General features: G+C 44.7%; 1 protein-coding gene across 1 annotated transcript in view; it reads left to right on the top strand.

Annotated features, from left to right (window-relative positions):
• Positions 1-3164, top strand: part of LOC109406853 (uncharacterized) — a 32450-nt gene extending 29286 nt beyond the window's left edge. The window contains exon 3 of the mRNA XM_029868239.2: positions 32-3164. Within this exon, the coding sequence (XP_029724099.2) occupies positions 32-1717 (1686 nt within the window). The 3' untranslated portion in view covers positions 1718-3164. The remainder of the gene's footprint in view (positions 1-31) is intronic.
• Positions 3165-20852: the final 17688 nt, after the last annotated feature.

Raw genomic sequence — 20852 nt, 5'->3', positions numbered from 1 at the left:
TCGTGATAAAACTCATTCCTCTTTTCCACAGTACTCAACGCAACAACGGGTCACGATGGCGCAGGAAACCGTTACGAAGCAACGAAATGCCGAGCAAATATCGACCCTGAAAACGACAACCAGCCCATGGCAGTTTGCCGAAATGATTCGGAAAGGAGCCCAGATGGATCTGACCTGTGTGGAAGCGGTGCCGGAAGCGTTGAAGAAGCTGAACATCAACATCCCGAACCTGGCGATCAACGTGTCCGACGAGTCTAGCAACACGTACAGATGTGGTTCGCGGACGGACCTCAGCACGGTTATTGAACTGGACCTCATTAACAATCACTTCCAACTCCGTGGAGGGCCGAAACAGGGACAAAGTTCGAACATAAGGGCCGGAGACAATGATTGCCTCTTCGAGTCGCTGGCCCAGGCCATTCCGCAGCTTCTGGGTGTGTCCGGAGAGGAATTTCGCGAAAAGCTGGCTGAATGCATCGAATCTAACCCGGATATCCGACGACATATCCAACTCGGTAAGCACCAAGATCTTCTGCAGCGTGGTCTGTTCGGGGGCGATAATCGAGGTCGATCAGTTGATCGAGATGAAGGCCGCAAGCGTCGTAGAAGGTCGAAGTCTCCTTTCGTTCACGATGACCCCGAAAAGGAGACTTCTGCTCTGGAACATTTGTTGACTCGCTTCTTCGCGATATTTGATATGGCTGGAGCTGTTCAGAGAACAGCGGAGCATCTAGGGATTCCTCGAAGCCAGGTTGTACGCGAAGGCGGCAGCGAGCACCAAGATAGAAGCAGTTCCGATGCGAGATGCCACGCTGCCCACGTCATGAGAATCCAAATAACCGACAGAGCAAATGCACAACTTACAGGGTCAAATGCTGCTCTGAACGAGCATTTGATAACACAGATCGGGTACACCGAACTCGTAGAGAAATGGGCCAATATGTGGGGCGGAATAGGGCAGAACATTGATGAGTTGCAAGCTCTGCTATTGAAACTTCTAGAGGTGGTAGATTTCAGTCAAGGTCCGCCTCGAATGATGAGCAACTACTCTTTGGAGTACTTACAGAACACGGTTGCATCGCTCAATAAACTACTACTAAGAATAGATCCAAACGCTACACCTGTCACACTACCAGATCAAGGTTTTTGGGCCAGTTTGTTCACTAATAACGAAATCACAGCAGATACAATTATTGAAATCTGTAAAGAAAGCTTTGTCATTGTACTAAATAAATGGCTTAATGCCAAACACAAGCACTTCATGAACACCGATTCCAACAAAAAAGTACTAAAGCAGATGCTAACAGTCGTAAAGAACAGCAACACTTCCAATTTACTGCAGCTGGGAAGAGATGCATACAAAAAGATCGCGCAACTGCTTTCGGCAAAGCCGAAATGTGGTTCAGACAAAACCGACAAAGATAATGATAAGGACAACGACAAAGGCGGAGTTTCCTCAAATGGCAACAAGACTAGCGGTGTTACCATTTGGGGTTCAGTAAAAGAAACAGTGAAAACAGAGGCAGCCAGCTGCAATGTTGAACCATCATCTTTCCTTACAACTGCGTTATGGATTTTGCTGGGAATCGCCATAACGGTCGCTATTGGATTTGCAATATATATGGCGGCTCCCGTTATCATAAAGTTTGTGTCAAAACCCGCCGTGGTCTACAGCTTTACCAAAATCATTGAGGTTACAACAGTGGTTGCGGGATAATCGTAATGTTTTTTTTTTTTATATTTTAAAGTCATAACAATCCATTTCATTTTTATCGGCTTTTGACGCTTTAAACTTGTTTATCTTTATATAGGCCTTTTCAGTTGATAGGTCCGTGTATGCCACTCTTTTCAACTGCCGAACAAAGGCGCAAACGCTGAACTGTCATTTTCATAGGAGAACTATCAAAGGCCCCCAAAATCATCTGATTTTAAACGTTTTCTGATTAGGCCTATAAACGGCCAGAATAGTTATAGCAACGCTCAAAGCCCAATGATGACAATTTAACTACAGTAGACGTCCGATAGCTGCAACATGCGCAGTGCTGAAAAATTCATTTCGTCATTTCTAAATTCAACCACCTACAGCTCGTTTTAGAAGCTGAACCTGAGAATATGGTATATAAAAAACTTGTGCAGCTAGACCAGTTCTGCAAGAAAGTCACGGAAAAACAGCTATGTTTCAAATATTTGATGTAAATGTCACGGACTACCTATGAAAAATGCCAAATGATATTCACCGTGAATATCATTGGGATTTTTCGAAGGTAGTCCGTGACATTTACCTTAAATATTCGAAAAGTAGTGATTTTTCCGTGACTTTCTTGCAGAACTGGTCTAGCCGCACAAGTTTTTCATATACCATATTCTCAGGTTCGGCTTCTAAAATGAGCTGTAGGTGATTAAATTTAGATATGACGAAATGATTTTTTCAACACTGAACATGCGTACGTTTCACTTAGCGAACACAATTCGATAACTGCAACGTCAGGCAGACGTCAACAACCCATCAATTGACGTTAAACGAACGTAAAACTCATTCGCCTGTTCATTCGGGCTAACTTGGCGCACCGTTTTGACGGATAACGGTGCGATAATAGCAAATGTGTTGCACTTACCGGATTTGCTGTTAAACCGTTTGCACCGACCGGACGTCTACTGTAAATTTTTAATCAATATTTTTGCTTCTTTCTTCTATTCGTCGCACTAATCATGTTAGGTATTGTGGATTTACCGGCCACTTGTATTTTACCTGTCACTTCAGTAGGGCCTCCAAATTAGCCGATTTATAAAACGAGCCACTTAAAAATAAGCTTTCACATTTTTAGTAAATGCGCGATTCATCGTTGACACCAGCTACTTATTGGCAGTCATTTTTTGACATTAACTTTAACTTTAATATGGAAACGGCTACTTTCGAACGCCTACTTAAGCGACCGGTAGAATACAAGTAGCCAATAAATACACACAAACGTGTTAAACAAAAGAAAAGAAAATCAGAGAGAGTAGGTCATTCGGCATTGATTATGACAACTGGGTCACTAAACCAGAGAGCAATATCGTGAGATGCTTTACGAATAAGAAACTGTCATTTTACTGTGCAATATTCAATTCAGTACTATTTTTATGCATGATACATTTAAGCAAAAATATTTGACAAAACATAATAGGACGTTGCGTATTGATATTGATGAAAAGTTGAGAAAACCTCCTTTATTTATTTATTTATTTATTGATATACTCATGTAACGTAAGGAAAACTCCTTATTTGAATGTTACACACTGGTGGGATATAGCATTCTAACAAATTACTTATTATCTAATTTCAAGTTTCTGAACAGATTATAATAAAATTCATTTATTGCATACGTTCAAGCTCCTCTAGCAAACCCTCTTTAAAGCTTTTCAAACTTATGGACATTTTAAGATTAGGTGTCAAACGGTTCCAAAGAGAAATGCCTCTCATGAGCATTGAATTACCATAATACGTCGTTGAATGCTGAGGGATGACCAAGCTACGAGTTCTAGTATTTCTTAAGAATTGCAAATTACTATACAAATACGGTGGTTCCTTAGTCTTAATGATTTTGAACAGTTGTACACAAATTCTGAAATCATGGAAGTTGCCAAAGTTACAGCCTATCAATGTTTTATGGAACTGTGAAACACTAGAATATCGAGATAAATTAAAAACATACCTTATGCACGAGTTGAGTGCGACTCTTAGTTTGTTTAAAGATGCCACAGAAGCATTACCATAAACAAATTCGCCATACATGAAATGAGGAAGAATAAGAGATTTGAAAAGTTTGATTTTCATACTAGTTTCGAAATGTCTGCTCACCATTTGTAACCTTTTGAGTGCACCATAGATTTTTCCACATTGAGTATTAACAAAGGCATCCCAAGATAAATTAGATGTAAAAACAACTCCAAGGTTATCAACTTTTTCAAAGAATTCAATTATTTGTCTATCAAAAACAAGCACAGGTGTTTGAGGAGGGCTTCTGAGTCTCGATATCATAATAGCTTTAGTTTTAGATGGGTTTACAGCAAGTAAGTTATTTATGGACCTTGCAGAGATGCTTCTTAAGTCATTATTAATTTTCCTAGCAACATCATCTATAATGAATTCACCAGTAACGGTGAAATAAATTTGTACATAATCCGCAAACAGATGAATTGAACAATAACGCAAGGAATTAGGAAGATCGTTAATAAAAAGAGAGAATAATAAGGGTCCCAGGACAGATCCTTGTGGAACCCCTGACTTAATCGAACTAAAAGAAGATAAAACATTATTGAAAAACACGGCTTGACATCTATCACTCAAATATGATGTTACCAAATTAGCAGCAGACTGAGAGAAACTAAAATTATTTATTAGTTTATTCACTAATCTACAATGTGACACTCGATCGAATGCTTTGGCGAAATCTATTAGCAAAAGTATGGCCACACCTCTTTTATCTATTGCCTGAGCCAGATCATCATGAACCTTAATTAAAGCTGTATTTGTGCTAAAATTACTTCTGAATCCAGATTGAAGTGGGTGTAGCAAATTATTGTCAATGACATGCTTAGAAATTTGAGCTTTAATTATTTTTTCAAAAACTTTAGAAAGTGCGCTAAGGATACTAATAGGACGCAAATTACTAATGGAAGAACAATTACCTTTTTTCTTGATTGGGATGATTTTCGCACTTTTCCAGGGTTTTGGAAATATTGAGGTTTTGATTATAGAGTTGAAGAGATGCTTAAACATTGGCAAAGCCAAGGGTAATAGTATTTTGATAAATTGAATAGGTATATTGTCAATGCCCACTGCATTTGATTTGATTGAAAAAACACAGTTAACAATGTCGTGTTCCACAACTTGGACGAAGTTAAAGCCTTGCACAGTCGATGGCACAGGCTCTGATGAAGGATCAACGGTAAAGTTTGATGTAAAATAGTCATTTATTTCATTTGCAGCAAAATCTTCGTTGGCAAAACTACATTCCTTAGTAACTCCTAGCTTTTTGATATTGCGCCATAGTTGCTTACTTGGCAAATCAGCATTAAATTTAAGTCTGTCACATTCGATTTTAGCTTGAGATATCATAGTATTCACTCTATTCCTTAGCCGTTTATAGGTATTTCTATCAATTTCAGATTTGGAATGTTTCCAAGTCCTATAAGCGAAGTCACGGTCGACAATCGCGCAGCAAATGGCATTACTAAACCATGGATTAGCATTATTTCTTTTGCGTCTTATAGGTATATGATTGTCATGGAGAAGAAGTAAATGGTAATTCATAAAGTGAAGCAATTCATTGGGATCAGTTTGAGCGAAGAAAAAGTTCCAATCAATACTCAGAAATGCTTCCTGCAACAGAGTTGAGTCAAAATTAAGATAATCGCGATAAGTTACAATAGAATTCCTATTTTCTTGAAAAACGCGTATTTAACAAAAAACCATGTCATGGTTAGAAACCCCTGACATGGAAAGCTGATCTTGTTTCGTGACAATTTCTGGAGAATCAGTTAGAATTAGATCTAGTAGAGAACAACCTGTTCGATGGAAAAAAGTAGGTTCAGCATTAACACAAACATATGATAAACTTTCAAGCGTTTCTTTAAAGGTCCTTGTACGAAATGAAGAATTTAATAAATCGGTATTAAAATCACCAATGAAAAAAGTACTATCATATCGAACAGTGAAATTTTTCAGTAAATCATTGATAGTCTCAGAGCAATCAACAGTAGGTGGGTTATAAATAACACCTAGCAGTAATTTTTCGTTACGACTTTTGATTTTCACTGCTAGATATTCAGTTTCACCGTAATTGTCAATGATAAATTGTGACTTTGCAACGACACGATAACCAAAATTCTTTCTTAAATATATGCAAATACCACCACCATGACGATTCCGATCATTCCGAATTATGTTATATCCGTCAATCTCGATCATAACATCACTGATTGTATTATTGAGCCATGTTTCGGTGAAACATATTACATCGACTTTACTGTTACAAAAAACCATTCGCAGCTCATCCAATTTCGTGAAGTTACGAGCTACAAGGCTCTGAACGTTGATGTGAACGACATTCAAATGATCATTTTGTAACGCAGCATTTAGAACAATTCTTGGAATCGCAGTGCTCAGAGAAGCATTAACATCTAGAACATTAGCCATAGTCAAAAAAAGTGATCAAGCTAAGCTTTGAAGAAAGTCTGCCAAAAGAAACCATCCCGCATGCAATAATGAACAAAGAAAAATTAAAACTACAATCTACAAACATCAATAATTCATTTAGTCTTGAAGTTCAGTTTTAGTTCTAAAACAAAAATGGATTGTTTATATATCCCAAGGTATTGATTAACAGTGTAAACACCACCAGCAGTGTACAAGAAAAAAAAATAAACATAGTTTCAGTCCTCCCAACAGCAGCGACACCCTCCGTATAGCAGCAGCAGCATCTCCAATCAGCAGCAGCAACGGTTCAGCAACAGCACCTTGCACCAACAGCAGCAGCAACAGTTTCGGACGACAGCATAGACTTTGACTTTCAGGACTGGAAGGATTCACGGGAATAACTTGAGGATGGAAGCATGGAAACTGCATATGAAGGAAAAGACAAGCTTCTTGGATAAGGGTAACTTCAAAGTATGATGACTTTCAGGAGTGGGTGGATACATGGAGAGCAAATGATGGGAGACATGGAGAACTGAGGGAAGGAAGAGAAAAACTATTTGGAAAGGTTTGAAGATTTGTGAACAGCAAGTTGTTTGATGTCTACAACCGGCTCAGCATTGGATCCATTTAAGCGCTGAACAAAAACGATCCCATCACGAGTAAAAACGTTCTTGAGAGCTCCGTTTTTCTTTAATTTGATCGCAGTTATTCTGATGTCCCTATCATGTTGAGTAGGTTTTCGTTAAAGAAAGCCCTCCGATCATTGTCGAAACCTAGATGACGTAGCGACAAATTTCTCGTTCGCAGATAGCGGCCGTAGAATGAATCCCTCGCGTTTTTCATTGCAAATTGGCAGACAATTGGTGGGGTTGCTCCGACTGGAATTGGAAATCTCTGCAACCGTTTGAGGTCTACTATGGGTCGATCCACTTCGTTGTAACCAAGGACCGCAGCGAACTTGAAGAATGAATCCATCAGGTTCTCATTCGTCGCATAGGGAATGCCGGAGATAATGAGATCACTAGCCTTCTCCAATCGATCCAATCGTCGAACAGTCGAAATGAGCTCATCTCGAACCTCCGTTACCGCCGTAGAAATACTACTGATGCTCGACGTACACTCGGCTTTTAAAGCGAACAGCATGTTCTCCACTTCAACGATCTTATCCTCTAGCTTGGCATTGCTTGCATCGATCTTAGCTTCAATTTTTGCGTTCGAGATCGAGAACATCTGCTGAATTTTGCTGAGCAAATCGCAGTTAGCATCGTCATCGATTTGCATATCATCTCTTGGTCGCTTGTTGTTATTCCCATCGCCGTACACAGACGATGTAGAAACCGACCGAGTAATCGGTTGATTTGTTTTGGCTCATCACAATAGCTTTTGTTGATGGATGGCGATGATCAGCGATTGATGAATATTCTGAAGGGCTTATATCGTAGAACAATAACGTGGATAGCGCCAAAAAAAAAAATAACTTATAGCACTCAATTTCGCATTAAGTAGCGGCGATTTCTCGGTTGATTGTTTAATCCACTTATTGAGCCATCGAATTATGCACACTGGGTGATTTAAGGTGTAATGGGAACAGCAAATAATCAGCTAAAACTGGAACCACTTTCACTGTTATGCTAAAGTGTACATCCCTTCAGAAACTTTATGACTAGACTGCAGTAAATATCAGTGTTACCGGTACGCATCGAGATGAGCACTGGGCCGTCTCTATTTTGCAAAAGTTGGAAATGTTAAAAGTTCAATATTGCAAAACGATCATTTTAGCTAAAAAACCATCACGTTAAAATTTGAAGTCCGTATCTCAAGGCTAAAACCCCCTTAGCCCCACCTCAACTGCCCAAGAGCAAGACCTGTACTCGCGAACTAGATTCTCTTATTAAAGCCCAAACAATATTTATGCTTAAATTTCCCTCTTTTTTATGCCTTTTTAAATTTATGCAAATTTTTAATTTATGCAGTTTCAAAAGAGGTTCCAGTGTATTGCAAAACGATCGTTTTAGCTAAAAAACCATCATGACAAAATTTGAGGTCCGTATCTCAAGGCTAAGTGGTCCCCCACGGGACCTAAAGTTCTCAAAAATTGTATGGGGTCAAACAAATCTTGAAATTTTTTCGACAAAAAAATACCATATCCAACTATAATCAGTGATTATAGGACCCAGAATAGCCAAAAATGTGCTCGGAATTGCGATCTCTCTTTTCGTTTTTGAGTTATCGGACAAAAGATGTCAGGTTTCCTCAGGGATCTCAAAAAATGGTTAATATGTTCATTTGTAGTTAGTTTTTCGTCAATAACTCAGAAACGAAAAGAGATATCGCTATTCTGAGCACGTGTTTGGCCCTATAGGGTCATAAAATCAACGATTCTAGTTGAATGTGGTATTTTTTTTGTCGAAAAAATGTCATTATTTTTTGACCCCATACAATTTTTGAGAACTTTAGGCCCCGTGGGGGACCACTTAGCCTTGAGATACGGACCTCAAATTTTGTCATGATGGTTTTTTAGCTAAAACGATCGTTTTGCAATACACTGGAACCTCTTTTGAAACTGCATAAATTAAAAATTTGCATAAATTTAAAAAGGCATAAAAAAGAGGGAAATTTAAGCATAAATATTGTTTGGGCTTTAATAAGAGAATCTAGTTCGCGAGTACAGGTCTTGCTCTTGGGCAGTTGAGGTGGGGCTAAGGAGGTTTCCAGAAACTTCCCAGAGAGCACAAAAAGGGGGTTCCAAGGGGCTTCAGGGGCGTTTTAAGGGGTTGTTTGGGGGATTTGAGGAGCCTTTTAAGGGTGTTCTGTCAAGATTTTTTGGTTGAATGATTTACATAGCTATATTAGGGGTCGTACACAAATTACGTCACGCTTTTAGGGGGCAGGGGGTTTTGCAGAACGTGACGACCCTTACAAAAAATATTAAGGTTCCATACAAAAAGTGTGACATAAGGGGGAGGGTGGGTTGAAAAAGGTCGATTTTGCGTGACATAATTTGTGTATCACCCCTTACAGAGACTTTCAGCCCTTGTCTGGTTCGCTGATTTTTTGGTGATTTCATAAGATTACGGGGAATTCTGGGGTATTTCAATAGTATTAAGTGGGTTTCAGGGGCGTTCTAAGGGGCTTCAGGGGCAGTTCAAGGGATCTCAGGAGCCTTTAAAGGCCGTTGAAAGAGGTTTGAGGGGCGTTTTGAGGTATTTCAGAGTCTGCTCTGAAACTTCCTGAACTGCCTCAAAAATTCCCCTCAAACCCCCCGGGAACCCCATGTAACGCGCCTAAGAGGCTTCAAAACCCCTGAGAACTCCTCCATAACGCCTTTGAATCCCCTGAAAATGCTCTGAGACGTCTTGAAATGCGTCCAATATCCCCCTTAAACCCCTCGAACCCCATGTAACGCACCTTAGACGCTCCGAACCCCCCGAAAACTCCTCCGTAACGCCTCTGAATTTCATCGAAGAGGCTCTGAAAGGTCCTGAAATGCCTCCAAAATCCCACTTAGGCCCCCTCGGACCCCATGTCATGGACCTGAGAGGCCCCAAACCACCATCCCCCCCTCCGGAAACTCCTCCGTAACCCTTTCGTCACACCTCTTAATCACGCCGAAAATGATCTAAAACATTCTGAAATGCCCCCATTCCATGGGGTCTGTGGACCCCATGTAACGCACCTTAGAAGCTCCAAACCCCCCGGAAACTCCTCCGTAACGCTTTCGTAACGCCTCTTAATTACGCAGAATATGCTCTGAAACGTCCTAAAATGCTTTTAAAATCCCCCTTAAACCCCAAGTAACCACAGTCGCATAACTGCCACTTCCACTTTAAATCAACCTTAAATGTTCACGTAAAGTAATGATTGATCTAAATACACCGTATATCTGCATGCAATAAGGCTTCAACACCGTGGCTACTTGGGACCCCATGTAACGCACCTGAGAGGCTTCGAACCACACAAAAACTCCTCGTAACGCTTAAGTAACGCCTCTGCATCCCACCGAAAATGCTCTGAAACGTCTTGAAATGCCTCCAAAATCCCCCTTAAACCCCCGCGGACCCCATGTAACGCACCAGAGAAGCTCCGAACACCCCAAAAACACCGTACCGCCATAACGCCTCTGAATCACGCCGAAAAAAGGCTGAAACACTCTGAAATGCCTCAAAAAATCCTCCTAAACCAAAACCCCTAAAAACGCCTCCGTAACGCATCTGTCTGTCTGTCTGTCTGAGAATTCCTGAAATGACTCCGAAACCCCATTGAGACCCACTCGGGCCCCATATAATGAGGCATTCGGAAACACCCAAAAACGAACCTGTAACCTTCCTTTGCTCTCCTCTGTAAACATCTCTTGGCCGACGTTGCAATAGTTCCCGTCATTATTAAATATTCCTTTGCACAATATTGCTTCCCCTCTTTTTATGCAGGGCATAAAAAATAGTGCATAAATTAAGAGTGCATAAAAATAACATACATAAAAATTGGTCTTAGTGTAATGAACTTTTAACATTTCCAACTTTCGCAAAAACAGGGACGGCCTAATGGGCACCCTATCTCAAACGGTTCAGCCATCTCAGTGACAAGCCGTCACTGTTGATCTATACATTTTTGTCTGTCTGTCTGTCTGTCTGTCTGTCTGTCTGTCTGTCTGTCTGTCTGTCTGTCTGTCTGTCTGTCTGTCTGTCTGTCTGTCTGTCTGTCTGTCTGTCTGTCTGTCTGTCTGTCTGTCTGTCTGTCTGTCTGTCTGTCTGTCTGTCTGTCTGTCTGTCTGTCTGTCTGTCTGTCTGTCTGTCTGTCTGTCTGTCTGTCTGTCTGTCTGTCTGTCTGTCTGTCTGTCTGTCTGTCTGTCTGTCTGTCTGTCTGTCTGTCTGTCTGTCTGTCTGTCTGTCTGTCTGTCTGTCTGTCTGTCTGTCTGTCTGTCTGTCTGTCTGTCTGTCTGTCTGTCTGTCTGTCTGTCTGTCTGTCTGTCTGTCTGTCTGTCTGTCTGTCTGTCTGTCTGTCTGTCTGTCTGTCTGTCTGTCTGTCTGTCTGTCTGTCTGTCTGTCTGTCTGTCTGTCTGTCTGTCTGTCTGTCTGTCTGTCTGTCTGTCTGTCTGTCTGTCTGTCTGTCTGTCTGTCTGTCTGTCTGTCTGTCTGTCTGTCTGTCTGTCTGTCTGTCTGTCTGTCTGTCTGTCTGTCTGTCTGTCTGTCTGTCTGTCTGTCTGTCTGTCTGTCTGTCTGTCTGTCTGTCTGTCTGTCTGTCTGTCTGTCTGTCTGTCTGTCTGTCTGTCTGTCTGTCTGTCTGTCTGTCTGTCTGTCTGTCTGTCTGTCTGTCTGTCTGTCTGTCTGTCTGTCTGTCTGTCTGTCTGTCTGTCTGTCTGTCTGTCTGTCTGTCTGTCTGTCTGTCTGTCTGTCTGTCTGTCTGTCTGTCTGTCTGTCTGTCTGTCTGTCTGTCTGTCTGTCTGTCTGTCTGTCTGTCTGTCTGTCTGTCTGTCTGTCTGTCTGTCTGTCTGTCTGTCTGTCTGTCTGTCTGTCTGTCTGTCTGTCTGTCTGTCTGTCTGTCTGTCTGTCTGTCTGTCTGTCTGTCTGTCTGTCTGTCTGTCTGTCTGTCTGTCTGTCTGTCTGTCTGTCTGTCTGTCTGTCTGTCTGTCTGTCTGTCTGTCTGTCTGTCTGTCTGTCTGTCTGTCTGTCTGTCTGTCTGTCTGTCTGTCTGTCTGTCTGTCTGTCTGTCTGTCTGTCTGTCTGTCTGTCTGTCTGTCTGTCTGTCTGTCTGTCTGTCTGTCTGTCTGTCTGTCTGTCTGTCTGTCTGTCTGTCTGTCTGTCTGTCTGTCTGTCTGTCTGTCTGTCTGTCTGTCTGTCTGTCTGTCTGTCTGTCTGTCTGTCTGTCTGTCTGTCTGTCTGTCTGTCTGTCTGTCTGTCTGTCTGTCTGTCTGTCTGTCTGTCTGTTTTTCCTCCCTACCTCCCCAGCAGAGAAAAACTCCGATTGGAAATACTCTGCTACACCTAGATGCCTCGATCCCCCTGGTACCACTGATGCGACAGCTTCAGGGGGGGCAATGCGCTCATGCGCTCTTCTGTTACAGTGCTCTTGCACTTTTTGTTGCTTCTAAACAGTGCTTCTCATCTGTGCACTTCCTCTTCAAGCGATCCCAGCTTGCTGGTCGCTCCTCCACTTCCGCTGCAGCTCCGTCATCATTTTTGTGACTGCCCTGCTGATCGCATTCCACGTCTCTTCAGTACGGCACATCTAGTCGGCGACGTTGTCCACGCTTAATGCCGGCATCGATCCTCTTACCGCCTCGAATCTGGGGCAGATGAACACCACCAATGTAGGTACTGCCTGAAGCAGCCATGACCAGACAAAAACTGGGTTTGGTGGAAATTCACTTCTCCATGCTTCCTGTTCACCCAAGTCGACATATTAGGGATGAGCCGATGGGTCCATCTTCCTTTCTCCGTGGAATCCCATTCCTGTTGCCACTTTGTCATTGAGGCCGTTCGCACCAACGTTCTCACTTGGCTGGTCCTCCTCCGCTCGTAGCACTCGATGTTCTCCTCCAAGGTGATGCAGATCGGGATCATCCCTGCAATCACACAAACTGCCTCCGACGATATTGATTTATACGCGCTCGCTACTCGTATGGCCATGAGTCGGAACGCGCTATTTAGCTTCCCCCGATTTCGCTTGATTTTCAGCGCCGCACCCCAGGCTGGGACTCCGTACCGCAGTATTGAAGATGACACGCTCGCTAGCAACCGCCTCTTGATGCTTCTCGGACCACCGGTGTTTGACATAATCCTCGACAGTGCGTTGATCGCCTTCGCTCGTACCTTGCCTACCTTCAACAATTTGCTAGCCGCAGGCACCTACAGTCGAATCATAGCTGTTTGTGTGCCTTGGTACCCCTTCGTCAGACGGATCGTTAGAACCTCTTCTCCCAATTCGCATTGCGTCTTCAGTTCACGACCAAGCTCCTCCACTGTTGTGATCTCGTCCAGGTATCGGCATTCGATCGTTGCTTCCTGGCACAAAGCTTTCACGTTCCCACCATCCCCGACGAGGTCGCCCAATGACTTGGCGAACTGCTCTCGGTAGGCAGAACTTTTAATCGCTGGATCCTTCTTCAGCTCAAAGAGCATATCTCCTTGCTGAGTGCGCCTGGTTCTCACCACGTTCTCACCCAGTTCCTTCAACTCCGGATCCTCTCGGACTTTCTTGAGGATTGCTGCGTACGACTGTTGGTCGTTTGCCTTGAGCAGAGCGTCTCCCATGTGCCTCTCTTGATGGGGCAGACGGCGTTCTTGCCTGTTCTCTTTGGATCTCCTTTCGTCTCGAGCCGGCTTTCTACCTTTTTCGATCCGATTATTCCCTTTCGTTTCCTCCTTTTTGGGCTGATTTTTCTTCTTCTCCTTGCGATTTTTGACGACGTTCCAATCGCTGTTGGCTCTCTCGTCGCTCAACTCCTCGCTACCTTGAACATTCTTTGTCTTCTTCGGGCGTTCCTCCTCGCCTGGTGTTTCTCTATCCCGCTTGTTCGAGCTCTTATTTCTGCGTCCTTTCGGCGTCTCCTGTAACTTGGTAGATGCTTCCACCACCGCAATCTGCTCCAAAGCCAGCTTCAAAGCCTTTTCAGCAGTCTCAGCTCTCTTACGCAACGCTGTGTGCTCGCGGTCAGCTTCCAACACGGCATACCTGAGGCTCGACACCCTTTGCTTAATCTTAGTGTGCACGTTGTTACGGCCTTTTACGTATTCGTGCAGCTCGATGACCTTCCTGTTCAACTCCACCATTGACACCTTGGGCCTCGCAAGTTGTTGGCCTTCTTGAGTGGTGCTGCTGCTCGGTGTAGACACCGGGGGCCCTGCTTTAGTGCTACCGCTTGGTGTGGATATTTGACTCGTTACCCCTTTTGCTCCAAACAGTCCATGTCGCCCACCTCGTGGCGTGCTGCTGTTATTCGTTGCCGCGATACTAAAAGTTTCTACCGGCGAACGTGTCAACCTACTGCTCCTTAGGAATGCGCTCGCATCCTTATCATCTGCTACCTCCGTTGTTGTGTAATTGTTGTTCTTCTCCATCTGGTTGGGCCCCCCCCTCCAAGCCGCTATCTTCGCCCGTCGTAAGTAGTTGCCGTCGTGATCCCATGGTGATCTTTGCAAGCAGTGAGGCCATGCTAGGGTTGACACGGTCCTTTATGGGGAACCGTGTTCAGAGCCAGATCGGCACTAGTCAGGAATGTTCAACTGAGCCTACATCCACCGGCTAAGGTGGCGAGTTCGGAACGTACTTGGAGGCCTGCCAAAGTTTTGACGGGACGGGGGCAACCATTCCATTTGCCCACTCGCCGTTTCGGAAAGGTGTCACCCATTCTTACTAGGGTAGTGGAATAGTACGGTTGTCAGCTCTGTAGCGTCTGGTAGTATATACGTATTCCTTGCTCGTGACCATGTCCATGTGCTGCCCGTTTGCCATAACTAGGGTCTTACTGCCGTCGATCCTAATGTGCCGGTTGGCACTCCGGGTGTTTGGGCTAAGGCACTTTGGAAGCGGTACCAGCGGTTAACAAAAATGCTACAGACAAAAAAAAACAGGAACAAACGGCTCTCCCCATTTGGCATAACATGGATTATGCACATTCTTACCAAGAAGGCTGTTCTTCGTATTATGCCAAACGGCGTTATGCCATATGGCATTATGCCAAATGGGATAGAGTCGAACAAACTCCCCAGTATCTAGCCCACGACTATCGTCGCAAACAGTATACTAAAAAATCACAATGACCACATTTCACAAACACTCTGTAGCCGCACGAACCTCCGAGTTCGTGGTCGGCGGTAATAACCCGAAAACAACTATCGCCACCATGGATTGATACGGTTGTTCCAGTAAAGCGAGAGGCTTAACTGCCACCTCGTTAGAGGACCTCTCGCTCGCGTTAATTATCTGCCCGGTATGAGACCCACGCTAGTTGGCCCATTGAAAAACCTTGGAAAAAGGTTCAAAGAACTAACCCGTCCAATTCCACTTTCCTAGCGTCCGACTTACTAAATCCCGAACAAACCCAAAGCGACTACTAATCACTCTACCCTAGCTACACGTGCGGAGAGTTAGGGGCCGTTCATAAACCACGTAGACTTTTGGGGGGAGGGGGGGGTCTGGTCAAAGTCTACGCTTCATACAAATTTTTATTTTTTTGTATGGACAAAAGTCTACGAGGGGGGAGGGGGGTCTGAGATGGCCAAATTTTGGTCTACGTGGTTTATGAACAGCCCCTTACTTTCCAACATTAAAGCTTCATCATCACTGGAAGTTCTCAACACCGGCCCAGAGAGGGCGACACCGATCACAAAGCTTCTCATCCAGGCCCATGACACGGCCTATATCAATGCATTGGAATCATGGTAGACAGGATGTCCTGGGCGCTAATAAATAGCGCCCACTGTCAAATGCGAAAACATCAACAATTTTTTGTTAAACGTTTATTTTGGTTTGTTGATCAGTTTTTGGAATCATTTTTTCCACCGCTTATGATCACAAAACACTTCAAACTCGCTTTAATATTAATGTACGGTAAGAGGAGCATGCGATAAGTTGAATAAAGCAACCCAACAAACACGCATTGTGAATGTGATTTCGTGTGTGGCTCACAACATCAAACAAAAGCTGCGTTTGTTGATTACACGCTCGTTTCAATTTGCACGAATATGAGTATAAGGCAGTTAGATGTTGGCTACGATAAATTTCATTGATGCCAGGGGCCTGTTCTCATCATCATTCAAACAACTCAATGAAATACGAATGCGCGCCAAAGAGATTACTCATGTGAACTAAAGACCAAAGAATCTAACACAGCATGTCGGTAGGGATTTCGTTTCTAGGTTTCGCATAATACACTGGCTCATCTTAACACTCTCGGTATTTATTCCTACGACATCGAATTTCACTATTAGGCCTCTCACTCCTACCTATGCGTGCGTGCTCTTCCCCTCACTCCCATGCTATAGCATTCCCCATATGGACATCACATGTGCACATGTCTACTTACAGATACCGCATTTACTGCTGACACGGTGATCCCCGCATCATACGGCGATCGCCGCTATTGTTGGTGAACCACACTCGGTCCTATTGTTCGCTGGCTTGGCTTGGTGTAGCTTGGTGAATATTAGCCGCGTGGACGAAAGACGGACGCAGGCGGGTCGTATTGGGCCGCCCGGTTGAATTACCACTGGGCATATATAGTACGATGCTACAGCGCTGGCCCCTCGGCTGGCCCTGGCTCAGAGTTAGAGAGAAATATGTAACAACAACAAAACATTGTAACCGCGTTGAGTTTTGCACAATAAAGTTGAGTTCATTAATCGTAACGTTTTTCCCCGGTTATTCTTTTATTCGCTACGGAAATTCCACTGCCCAAACCTCCGACAGGTTATGGGACCAGTTATTCGGTCGGAATATCGGGAAGTTGTGCAGTTAAATCGTCGGTTCGGTCGGTTGTACGCGCAGGAGGAGAATTCCTTCGAGGAGGAGGAAGATGGCGGACGCTGCTAAGTTTTCGTTCCCGAGACTTTCCAGCACAAATTGGAACGTGTGGAAATTTCGGATGGAGATGCTTTTAACTCGCGAGGAGTTATGGCATGTGATTGACGAGGCCAAGCCGGTGCCCGTCACGGAGCAGTGGACGAAGGAGGACAGACGAGCCAAAGCTACCATCGGACTCACCATCGAGGACAGCCAGCTGGGATTGCTGAAGAACGCCACGAGTGCTCATGATGTATGGGAGGCACTACGACAGCATCACGAGAAAGCTACAGTAACCTCTCGTGTTTCGCTGCTCAAACGGCTGTGCAGTAAAAACCTCCACGAAGGTGGCGACATGGAAAACCATCTTCTAGAGCTCGAAGAACTCTTCGATCGTCTACAAGCAGCTGGATTGGAGCTCGAGCCGGAGATGAAAGTGGCCATGGTTTTGCGGAGCCTCCCTGACTCGTTCAGCGGTTTGGTGACCGCACTCGAGAGTCGCCCGGACGACGACATTACAATGGAGCTGGTGAAGTCAAAACTGCGGGACGAACATCTCAAGCGCACTGAACGAGGAATGAACGATAGCAAGGCTCTGAAAACGGGACCAAGCGGAAAGGCATCCGAAAAGGTATGTTTCTTTTGTAAAAAGCCCGGCCATTACCGGAAGAACTGCCGAAAGTAGCTGGTTACTCTCAAGGGGGAGACGGATGCAAGCAAACGTGAAACCTCGTCGAATGCAAGTGGACAAAAAGCGAAGCAGGCACAGGACTCTGGTATGCCGTTACTTTTCTGGGCGGATGCTGGTAGAAGTGCTCCTGCGGCAGAGGAAGATTGGAAGTGCTGTACGGTGAAAGGATCTACGCGGTTCTGGTTCGTCGATAGCGGCGCGTCGCAGCACATGACAAGCAACAAAGCCTTTTTCTCCGAGCTGGTCGAAGACGTGCGGGAAGAAGTAACTCTTGCCAACGGTAAGAAAACGGTTGCTGCTGGACTTGGCAACGGAATGCTGCTGTGCGAGGACGGCGGCGGCAAGAAGCGTGATGTGAAAGTGCAGGACGTTCTCTTCGTCCCAGAATTAGAAGGCAGTCTTTTGTCCGTGAGTATGCTTGTTGCGAAAAATTTCTCTGTTGTGTTCGATTCACATGGATGTCGGGTCCGTGATGCGAGTGGCTGCACGGTGGCGGTCGCTGACTTGCGTGGTGGGATGTACCTTTTAAGGTGTTGCGAGAGATCTTTGGCTGCTGCTGCGTCTCGCCACAATGAATTCTGCCAACATACGTGGCACCGTCGCTTTGGCCACCGGGACTACGACGTGGTGAACCTGATCAACAAAAAGGAGCTAGGCACGAACATGAAGGTGGTAGACTGTGGAATAAAGCTGGTGTGTGAGTGTTGTCTCGAAGGCAAACTACATCGGAAACCATTCCCAAAGGTAGCACAGAGGTGTGCTAAGGAGGTGCTCGAGCTTCTGCACACTGATGTGTGTAGACCTTTCAAACATTTCAGGCAAGAAGTATTTTATGACGATCATTGACGATTATAGTCGTTATACCACCGTATACTTGCTGGCGAACAAATCCGAAGTGCCTGGGAAGATTAAGGAGTTCGTGAATCTGGTTAAGAACCAATTCAACCGTAAGCCAAAAGCGATAAGGTCCGACAACGGAGGAGAGTACGTGAATATCGAGCTACGTGAGTTCTTTGCTGCGGAAGGCATCAGGGCGGAATAACCACACCGTACTCGCCGCAGCAAAACGGAGTGGCTGAGCGGCGTAATCTCTACCTCCAAGAAATGGCTTTATGTATGCTCATCGATGCCAATCTTCCAAAGGAGTTCTGGGGCGAGGCGGTATCCACGGCGACGTTTCTCCAAAATCGATTGCCTTCTCGTTCCGTTGAATGTACTCCGTTTGAGCGCTGGTTCGGTCTCAAACCGGTGATGCAGGGATTGAAGGTGTTTGGCTTCGATATGGCTGCAATTGCCTCCACACATAAAAGTTCACAATGCAAAAAATGCCTAGATGTGATTGCCGTCGGTGTCGACTACATCGAATGTGAAGGTCTTTGCAACGGTCTCTTTCACGCTGCTTGTATGAAGTTGAGCCACGACGTCCTCATGCAGCACCGCAGCACAATTTCGAACTTTTGTTGGCTGTGCAATCAATGTATTAAAACGATACGCAAACAACGTAGTGAACGTCCTGAGCTAATGCCCGATCAACAGGACAAAAATGCCATTTTGCCAAAGGCAAACGACGTTTCTCGTATTGATGGGGAAATTGCCAAACTAAAACAAGAAATTGCTTCTCTTCATCATTCATTGAATTCCATTACACCTCGCGTTGAAGCAAATAAAACAGAGGATCTAAATGCGCATCGTCCACTTGCGGAGTCGTCGCTATTGTGTTTGTCCGATAGTCAACAGAGCACAACACACTCAGGCCGTTATAGCAGAGCAGCTGTGGAACAGAGAGCTCCCAACGATAGGTTCTGGCTATTCTTCACAAGGGTGAAAAACTGCGTAACCGAGCAACAGATTTTGGAATTTGCTACCGATTCGCTAGGAACCGATGATGCTGTAGTCAAAAAACTAGTTCCTTCTTGGAAAGATACGCTCTCGATGCCATATGTATCGTTCAAGGTTGGTGTCGACGTACGCCTGAAAGAAATTGCACTTCAACCATCTACCTGGCCAGCTGGATTACGCTTTAGAGAGTTTCGAGACGATGTTTGGGAACCGCTGTAAAGGAATGGCACGATATCACTGCATTTCAACGTATAGTGTCTGTTGTAATGAAATTGTTATTTTATGATCAATGTGAATTTTCTGTTTGTTGTAGTTTGCTTGTGTATAATTGTTTTTTTTTAATATTCAATTAGACTTAAGAAGTCCGTTGAATTAACAACAATAAATGAAGGACCGGCGGCGATCTGGCCGCATTACTCAGGGTGTGCTACTGAGAAGGCTTGAAGACTACGTAATCGGTGAAGCCGGTATGGCTGCGTTTTGTGGTGATGAACCGATGACGTACGAGCAGGCGATATCTTCTGCTGAGAAGAAAAAGTGGCTTGCTGCGATGAAGGAGGAGATGTCTTCTTTGCAGGGCAACGACACCTGGACACTCGTTCGGTTGCCACCCGGGCGGGAACCCGTGGGAAGTCGCTGGGTGTTCAAGAAGAAGGAGGATTCGGACGGCCAAGTTGTACGGTTCAAAGCTAGAGTAGTGGCCAAAGGCTACTCTCAGCGCTTCGGGCAAGATTTTGAGGAAGTTTTTGCGCCCGTTGCGATGCAACAAACGTTCCGTGTTCTGCTGGCCGTCGCTAGCAGCAGGAAGATGGATGTCATGCATATCGATGTCAAATGTGCTTACCTCTACGGACTGTTGAAGGAAGATATTTTCATGGCTCAACCACCGGGTTTCGATGTTGCTGGGAAGGAGGACTGGGTGTGTAAGCTGAACAGGAGCATCTACGGCCTGAAACAGGCCGCACGGGTTTGGAACCACACCATCAAGGAGTTCCTGACAAGTATTGGCTTCGAACAGTCGACTTCGGATGCGTGCTTGTTCATGAAGAACCTCGGCAACGGAGAGTGGCTGTATTTGTTAATCTACGTGGATGACATGGTGCTCGTGTGCCGTATACAGAACGAAATCGACAAGGTTGAAGAGCAGCTTCGGAAGAGGTTCGGTATCACTTCGTTGGGAACAATTCGTCACTTTCTGGGGATGAGCGTGAATAGGGAAGCTGATGGAGTATATTCGATCAACCAGGCAGGCTGCTGCTATTCGAAAAATTGCGAAGAATTACAATCTGGAGGAGGCCAAGCGATTGAATGTTCCGATGGACACGGGCTACTACAAGAACAGGATGGAATCAAAGAGCCTGCCGAACAACATCGAGTACCATCGTTTGATCGGGTCACTGCTATACATTGCCACGAACAGCAGGCCGGATATTGCTGCGTCCGTTTCGATATTGAGCCGGAAAATCAACAACCCGCTTCAATCGGATTGGACTGAAGTTAAGCTTGTTGTGAGATACCTTTGCGGAACAGCAGATTCAAGATTGCGCCTAAATGCCGAGAATCTACAGTTGGAAGGTTTTTGTGACGCCGATTGGGCAAGTGATACCGCGGACCGCAAGTCGAACAGTGGATTCGTGTTTC

The sequence above is a fragment of the Aedes albopictus genome, chromosome 1 (assembly GCF_035046485.1).
Source record: "Aedes albopictus strain Foshan chromosome 1, AalbF5, whole genome shotgun sequence".
Taxonomy (NCBI): Eukaryota; Metazoa; Arthropoda; class Insecta; order Diptera; family Culicidae; genus Aedes; species Aedes albopictus.
This window is presented reverse-complemented; position numbering and strand designations above follow the sequence as displayed.